Genomic DNA, 9,004 nt, shown 5'->3' on the forward strand with positions numbered 1-9,004 from the left:
GAGATCCTGTGCATGGCCAGTTGATGATGTAGTGATGTTCCTTCCACTTGCAAATAATGGCTCCAATACTGCTTGCTGGATGATTCTGAAGTTTTGAAGTGCATCTGTAACCAGTTCCATTAATATGTTTGGCAACAATAAGGTTGCAAAGATCTTGGGAGAGCTCTTTGCTTTTACCCATCATGAAATGTTTCTTGTGTGACACCTTGCTAACAAAAAAACTTTGTATAGCCCACCAGTATGTACTAACCCAGCTTATATCAATTTGCACAGATAGGAGGGACAATTTCTCTAACTACTTATAGATTCCAGTTTGTTCCTTGCCATTCCCTGCGTTTGTGTACTGCTTTATCTTAGCGTGTTCAATACTTTTTCCTTGTACCATTCCACTTTTTTACTCATAACACTACTTTTAGACATTAATGTTTGGATTTTTATATATGTGTGGATTACCTAAGTTAATACTAATGTCCGGTGAAAATTTCATGCGAATAGTCTCACTGGAAGTATACTTACTGAAAAAAATGTTGACGTGTTCAATACTTATTTTCCCCGCTGTATCTCATCCACACAACACATATATGACGTATAACAGTAACATATCCCATCCTCATTCAACACCAAAAAACACATTGAGACACCCACACATCAAATGTGAAAACTAAAGCAAAACTGAAGTGGTGGTATAGCATTAAAGTTTGTTCTGCACTGTGATGGCAGTGGGGACAAAAAAAGGCTTTAGTCCGGTTCAGTGCTCTGTCTCTGCAGCCGGATGGGAGAAGGCTAGAGTGAAGAACTGATTCAAGGGGATAATGCGTCTTTAGAGTCAGTCAGATCAGTGCCGCCGCTATACAATGACGCGCATCACGCAAAGTAGTAGTAACAAAAGTACTTTTTTGGGGGTCAATACATTTGGCCAGCAGTAGCTGCTGTGCTGTGAAGTCAGATTGATGGGTCTCACATGTTAAAAGTGGTCTTTCGGGGAATCGAGCATGTGTTCTTTTATCCTGCTATATAGGAGCCTCCAAAGGAAAATGAGTTAGCTTCTTGAGCACGAGCTAGCTTTTTCATATGTAAACATAAACTGGATAGTCAAATAGTAAAAGGCTATCTGTATGCATGACAGAAGGCTCCCTGAGAACATCCGCTTGTTTGACGCTGTAAGGTATGCATGCATGCCCTATCCTGCTCAGGCAAGCTTTGTCATACTATTTGTGTTTTTTCAGTGATTGTTCAGACCTGTTTTATAGGATTGCTGAGGAACATATGGTATAAAGTAACTAAGAAGCATTGCATTTTCAATTTGACAGAGCCTGGGCTGTATATATTTGTAGAGATTCCTCTTGGGGACCTTATGAACTGAATGTGAAATGTGAATGTGATTCAGATAATACAGAATTGACTATTTTTTCCTCTGTTATTTTCCAGTAAGTGTCTGGATCGTTTCCAAATGAGTGATGAATGAGGACATTATTTGTGTGTGATGTTTATAGTATGTCTTTTGGGAGTCTCCACTGTCCTTAATTCATAAATCATAAATAAATAGTTCTTGCCTTGAGTCATCTCAGTATTACAGACATGAAACATGACTACAAACAATAATTACCAACCCCATATTCATTATGAGAGCAAGCAATGTGATAATTGAACACATATGCACTTTGTGTCTTTTTATGGGACAATAATCCAAACCTTGTCTGATTATGTGTGTTAGCCTATTTAATTGTGCTGATGACTCAAAAGGTGTAGAATTGTGTTCTGTTACTTATTGATACAACTTGGTACGATTGTGCCAGACATTTACTTTGAGTTACAATACTGGAAAAGTGAAGTAGGCCTAAACAAAGTGAAACTAGATGTACCGCATAGCGGTACAAAATATGACCGCCGCTCAGTCCTGTACATCCATTCCGCGAAAATAAATCATATTAATGAATTTGTCTCCATCTTCTACTCCATCCCCCACTCTTGAAACTTTTGTGTATGCTTGTTTGGAATGTGTGTTTGCGGGCCGCACACAAAGTAGCCTACTGGCGCTGCAAAGGTGAATATTTGTAGCACTTGCCAAAAAATTTGTAGCATTGTTATAAAACCTTTAAAATATCTAAACAATTACAAGTAGGGCAGTTCATCACAGTCCATCCATTGCAACTGGACTGATGAAAGGTACACCTGTAGGCTACATTGTATTTGGGAAAAGCAGAAGGTATAATGTATTTATTTATTTATTATTAAACAAAACAATCCCTGTCAGTTCCATGCAGTTTTCAACAGCTATCAAGAAGAGAGGTCATGTCATGGATTTTTGTGAATGTTTCTTCTTCTACATATGCATAAGTTTAGTCATCTAGTTCATATGATATTCAGCTTTATTGTCAATGCACAAATTAAATACCAGTAGTCTAAAACAAAATGCCGTTTTACCCAGTGGTGCAAATAACTGACATGTCCAAAAGGGCCTTCATGAAATGCGTTGCTAGACTGTTCATACACATTTTAACGGGCCAAGTTGAAGAGCTACTGTCCATTATTGTTTGTGCAAATAATATGCTGATTCATGTTCCCTTGCATTTTGCAACTATGAGGTCCATGGTTAGTCTGGCTTTCGCCAGACCAAGCTCAATCTTCTAAGAAATCGAAAAGGAATCGCCGGCATATCAGGCTGAGTTCACCCAGCCTAGTCCATGGTAGGCGCCCGATAGAAATATTGTTTAATTTTGCGATTGAGATATCCACGCAATTACACAACATAAATTAGTATCAAGCGGACTTAAGCTGCCACCTCTTGGCGAAAAGTTAATAGTTTTGCATATCAGTAGTAATACATTTCACGCAGCTGTGTGAATCACGGAAAGCGACACTTCTAAATGGAACCCAACCCACTGTACAGTGGCTCAAGGTCTGTGGCTAAAGCAGCCATAATGAAAGCGTTATCATTGTTTGAATACTTCACACACACGTGTTTTTTAATCGCATAGACTACTACTACCAAGCTGGAATCAAAGCACATCGACTCCCCTCTCACACCCTAAACACGCACTTCGAACAAACAAAAAACGTCTCTCACGCCATAGGCAAAACTGTATTGGAACGGTGTAACGTTGGTAGGCTACTAAATCATCCATAGCAAAGAATGATTGTTGTAGCACGTGCAACAAATATGTGTAGGTACAGCCCTGCCCTGGATACATCTCTCAACGTGCGCTATAAAACATTTGGTTTAAATGGAGATGTAGATCACGGGTGCGTTAATAAATCTACATTGCGGCGAGTTGACACAAATTATTCACTTTGACGAATTTCTGTAGTTTCAGTCCTAGTTACTTTGCTTTGAGCCATGTAATGCTCTAGCTTACTTGAATCACCTTTGAAAATAGAGGATTGAAGTAGCCTATATGGGTGTTTGGGAATGAACGTTGACTCAGATGCTTTTTGAGACTTTGAGCTAAATGTCCCAGCCAGGTGTTTAGGATGCATCATAGACAGGTTATCTTTCAGGTAGCCTATATATTTTCCATTAGAAAACCATCAATGCATGCTTAGCGTGTTGTGGCTAACTCACTTAGCTCCTGTTAGTAGCCTAGGTTATGGTCATAAGCAAATTAGATGACAGTCGAAAGATGCAATTAGTGCTGTTATCAATTTTCTTGGTAGCCTATAACCGCATGGTTTTCTACAAATACATCAATAATCAAATTGGCCTCCATCACTCAACCAATGCTAACGGTAACATTATTGTACCTACTCTAGGCTATTGATATAATTTAAGATTAACGTAGCCTACCTGCAGTATAAACCAAGCATGTCCGATAAACATTCTCAGATTCATTTCGGCTTCAAGAAGAAATGGGAGTTACATGTCATGCAGAAATCATCCTACCCTTATTAGACGTTCTCTGCGGTAAACTACAGTCTTGTCTTTCCAACCCACTTTAGATTAACTTCCAACAAAATTACGTCTCACTGCAACGATGCGTCATCTGGTGGACAAACGACTACGTGACGCCAATAATGGAAGTGCAGCCAAATTATTGTGATGAATATTTGGTTTTCCTTTAATCCTGCTGAATTTGTAATTATGTATCGCCCGTTGTAATTGCCGATACTGATGTGCGTGCCTGTGTGTGTGTGTGCGTGTGTATATGTGTGCACCACCATCTACAGGCCAATGAGTAGAATAGTAGAATATCATCCCCCATGGATGATATTCTACGAATCTTGGCATACCCCCAGAGAATGTCAGGTTAATCATACACATACACATTTTTTACCGGGGGGTCAAGTGGGGCTACATACCCACCAAATTTCATGTGCCCCGGTGGTTCGGTGTCCCGGGTATCGTTGACCAAAAATTCAGGAAGTACATGACGAAAAAAAAAAAAAAAAACTTTGACAATCCCTATATGACCGCTTATGGCGGTCATAATAAATGCAGGGGGGAAAAGTACCCTAAGAAAGTGAAAGAAAAACAAAACTGTCAAACAGATCTTTCTGCTGTGTGCAAATATCCCACTAAGTAAACCAGGGCCAGACTAAACTTAACACATCCAGCACTGTGAGGTTTATCTCTGGAATTATGTTTAGCTACAAACACGGCCTCAGTGCAGTGTTTGTCTTTTGTTTGATGTGCTCTGTTACTGAAGGACTGGAGGACGAGCATTGCCAAGTAACTGTTTGTGTAGTCCGGATAAGGGTTGCCATAACAACCTCTGCACTGCAGTCAGGGCTGGGACAGCATGCCAGAGTAGCCTACATGGCCCTGGAATTAACACTCGAGCACAAGCAAGGGGTTAAAATTAGGCTTTGAAATGGTGTCACATGGTGTGTCTTTTCATGAGATATGATATCATAGCATTGATATGTGAAAAGATCCTGTTGAATGTTGAGTGGTATGATGGCACAATTGAATGGCTGTATAACAAAATTTAGGTCACCTCTCAATAGTTAGGCTATTTTACCATTTTGTGCAAATGAGAATACAATGCTGCAATCATTTGGGGCTAGAGGCTCTGTTCATATTTCATGTTCAAGACAGACACACCCAGAAACAGCTGTCCACTGCTGTTCAGAGAAGGCCTGGTAAGCAGACTTTTAGCAGACTCTTTTTAATGCTTCTAATGCTTCTTAAAAACACAATGCTCTGCTGTGTTTTCATTCCCATGTCTGGTCCTATTGGTGAGCAGCTGTTGAGCAAGCACATTAATGCAGTTCCTCACAGAATAACTGGCCTTTTCAGAGAGCATCTTTGTGAACTGTCAGCTGCTGATGTAAATTCATGGATGTTGTGATTGAGACTAGCTGGTGTTTTTAAGTGCAACTGCCCTAGCTGTCAGTCTTTCCTTCCTTGAATTCCTTTCCATCCTTTCATACCCAAGTTTCCATCAATCCATATCTACCTCAAGTTTTCTATGTTTGTGATAGGCTATTGAAAGGAGCAGATTATTTTATTTTGTAACAATGCACAGTGGGGGTTGGGAAAGAGAAACATTACTATGCTGCAGGGAGAGTGGCTTTCTATATGGCCCGGGCCTGAGAGTCCCCTTCATGGGCCTTAGCCGAACACTGAGATGAGAGGCGAGCGAAAGTCCCCGGGAAGGGGGGCTTTTGTTAGCCAGAGTTCATGACGTTGCCAAGCAGGACAAAGTCGGAATTCCGCTCGCTTTCAACCCAAATCACAGCAGAGTGAGGCGAAGTCTTAATCAAAATGGAGAGGACCACGTTGAGATGCTTTTATATAGTCTGCATGTTCTGCACAGGTGAGATGGTCGCTATTTGTATGTGCGCAACAAGGCTTTTAAAAACAGAAGAAAAAGGCATTTTGTTTACCGTGAGTCGAAATACTGACACGGATAGAGAAAGTCACCGGGTAGCTAGTCATACTCAATTTGTTTTAAAACAGACTTTAATGGCTTAACTAAGAGGGTTTTTGCATTTCCTTTGTGAATGTCATTTTAAAGCATGCTATGACAGAACTGTAACGTAGCCCAAATGTGTCATCCAAGCCAACATAGCCTACTTTAGGAATTTTGAATGCGGTTATGTAACTTCAACCGATTAAGTCCAACCCTTTTATTAATGTGGCGATATGGTATGAAGGCCATGCAGTTTTCAAACCTGATTTGTAGAACAACCCGTTGAACATGATTTCGGTGCAGTGCATCAGTGCAGTGAATGTTGATTGTCTAAACTGTTATCTCTGAGAGGTGCTGAGAGGATGTTATCAATGTAGTCTACTGTATCCACTCAGCTCTCGCAGGTGACAGTTGCTCGCTTGAGCTGAAGCCTGCTAGGGTTGTGGTGGCCTTCGGGGAGCCCGTGACGGTCAACTGCGTGGCCTCTCGGCCGGTACGTGTGTTGGGCTGGGAGTCAGCTGTGGGCGCCACGCACACGCAGAATGACCTAACTGTCCAGTGGAAAGTGGACAGTCTGATCGACTGGATTGAAGAGCCAATCTGCTACGGAGTATTTTTCACAGCGCCCAGGCAGTGTGAGGAGAAACTAAATCTCGTCCTTTACAGTGAGTGTATAGTAAAATAGCCAACTCAATTAATGCATAGAAAGGAGCCAATGATTGTAAGTCTTACATACTATTGTAAAACAGTTCAACTGTCTGAAAAGGTGATCATGATGACAGCAGTGTGCTGCATTCAGTCTGTTTTTGTTTTCAGAAACCCCAGACAGTGTGTCTATCAGCCTTAATCACACAGGTACCATGGTGGAGGGGAAGGAATACCAGCTACTGTGTGAGGTGCAGAACATAGCGCCCGTACAGTACCTCACATTGAGGTGGTACAGAGGTCAGACCGAGGTGTACAACCACTCATTCTCCGACCTGACACCGACCACACCGGTCCAAGTGTCCTCCTCCCTGCTCATCACTCCGACCATGGCAGACCATGGGGTCCAGTACACGTGTGCAGCTGAGCTGGACCTGGGCATCGACGGTCCCCGACCTCCTCCCCGTGTCTCCTCAAAGCCTCTTGATATCACTGTACATTGTGAGTATTATTGTGAACTTGGCCTGCTTTGCAGGGCTGAATCTACTGTGTATTTGCTTTTGATATGAGTGATTAATCTCATTTTATGTATTCCATTATTTCTCTCTCTCTCTCTCTTTCTCTTCCTCTCATTTTCTTTCTCTCTATCTGTTTGTCTGTGTGTACATTTGTATGATGTGGTGGCATATTTGGGGTTTATCTGTGTGTATGTGTGTGTGTATGTTTATCTGGCTGTATGTGTATGTGTGTGTGATGTGTGTGTGTATGTGTATCTGGGTGTATGTGTGCATAATCTGTGTGTGTATGTGTATCTGTGTGTGATCTGTGTGTATGTGCGTATCTGTGTGTATGTGTATCTGTGTGTGATCTGTGTGTATGTGCATATCTGTGTGTATGTGTATGTGTATGTGTGCGTGATCTGTGTGTGCGTGTGTATCTGGGTGTATGTGTATGTGTGTCTGCGCCCTTGTGGACACCATGCTCCAGTCTCTCCTTCCTTCTCCCAGCCTGAGGACGAGACCCTGGAGCTGAGCAAAGGGGATGAGGCGTCGTTGAACTGCACGGCTGTGGGGAGCCCCCCACCATCATACACCTGGAGCACCGCTGCACTTTCCCTGGAGAAGATGGAGGACCAACCCATCCTGACCTCCACTGCCCTGCGGCCTGGGACTTACACATGCACTGCCTCCAATATACTGGGCAAGAAAAGCAAGCAGTTCATCATCAAGCCCAAACCCTAGGCATGCCACTGAATGAGGATGTACGCCACACCGTTATATGCTCATGCCAGCTCCATGGTTTCAACTAGCCTGATTTGTTGTGTTACCTCTTCTCAGGTGGGCAATGTGAGAGGTCATTGTGAATGTCCAAGGGAAGCCAGTGCACATAAAGTGTCATTAGAACTGAAAGCTGACCACTGAATATACTGGATTCTTTGTTGGCTGACATTTTTTTTCAGTTTCACACAGCTACAAGTTGGCCAGGTGATACTCTTGTGGTGTGGAATTTAGGCCTGGATCATTTTGTAGCGTATTGTTTTAAATAGCTCTTTACATTTTTATAGATTAAATGTTTTGTTATTTTAGATGTGATGACCTCATAACTGTGTGTCAGTCTGATAATGAGTTGACACACCAGATGTCTCTCAGAAAATGTTTAAGCTAGTAATGTTTCTGATTTTTTGAGTGGTGTTTTGTTTCTGTTCTGAACAGGTTGTATATTCCAACTAATATTTCTATGTTACTTTCTTAGAGCTTTCTTATTTGATTCAACATAGTACAACTTGGTATTTGTTTTTTCTGTCTGACCTAATACTAATACAATTGCAAGTGTAAAACATTTTGTTGTTCTATTGATTTTTGAACTGCCCTGAGTTGTTTTTACTTTCTGTTGAGTCCGCACACTCCAGTCTGTGCAGATTTTTCTTATCTTTTATATGTTACCTACCAATCCTGCACCTCGACAGATGAGCGGTGATCTTTGACTTTATTACTTTCTGGTGAGTAAAAAAAAAATCTCCACAGTTTCCATGAAGACAAAAAAATGTAACCATATTTATCATGCCCCTCACTTGCATTGCAGTCTCTTATGTCAAGAATGTCTTCTGCACTGCACATTCCTCATATATTCATGTAAACAATATATTGGAATAAAGTGTCAAAGAATATTGCATATATGGCATCTGAACTGACTGTTATAGAAATTGAACAAACAAAAACAGAGCTGCAGATCTTTGGCGTGCCCTGAACTGGGGATTCAAAGATAGGCAGTAAGTAAAGAGTGAGGCTGCATTTCCAGAGTTTGTGTATTTCAGAAGAAATGCATTAGCCTACACAGGTTAGAAAAATATCAGGGAACTCTGAGGTATCCTGGAAAGAATGTCCTGAAAATGTAACCTAATAGATAATATGAGTGGCCAGACCTTTTTTGCTCTGTTTTTGCTAACCAGTGGCCTTCTGGGACAGGGAGAGAGAAAAAAACTAACAGAACTGAAGAGAAATGAAATA

General features: G+C 41.4%; 1 protein-coding gene across 2 annotated transcripts; it reads left to right on the forward strand.

The window, feature by feature from the left end:
* Window positions 1-5,345: 5,345 nt before the first annotated feature.
* LOC125296379 (hemicentin-2-like) lies at window positions 5,346-8,671 on the forward strand. Of its 2 annotated transcripts, none has more exons than XM_048246265.1 (4): window positions 5,346-5,756; window positions 6,257-6,517; window positions 6,669-6,998; window positions 7,485-8,671. In XM_048246265.1, the coding sequence occupies exons 1-4, from the start codon at window positions 5,705-5,707 to the stop codon at window positions 7,736-7,738; spliced, it is 897 nt and encodes a 298-aa protein (XP_048102222.1). In that variant the 5' UTR covers window positions 5,346-5,704; the 3' UTR covers window positions 7,739-8,671. The 2 variants fall into 2 exon arrangements, with proteins under 2 accessions (XP_048102222.1, XP_048102221.1); XM_048246264.1 differs by having other exon boundaries at window positions 5,348-5,756; window positions 6,248-6,517.
* Window positions 8,672-9,004: the final 333 nt, after the last annotated feature.

The sequence above is a fragment of the Alosa alosa genome, chromosome 6 (assembly GCF_017589495.1).
Source record: "Alosa alosa isolate M-15738 ecotype Scorff River chromosome 6, AALO_Geno_1.1, whole genome shotgun sequence".
Taxonomy (NCBI): domain Eukaryota; kingdom Metazoa; phylum Chordata; class Actinopteri; order Clupeiformes; family Clupeidae; genus Alosa; species Alosa alosa.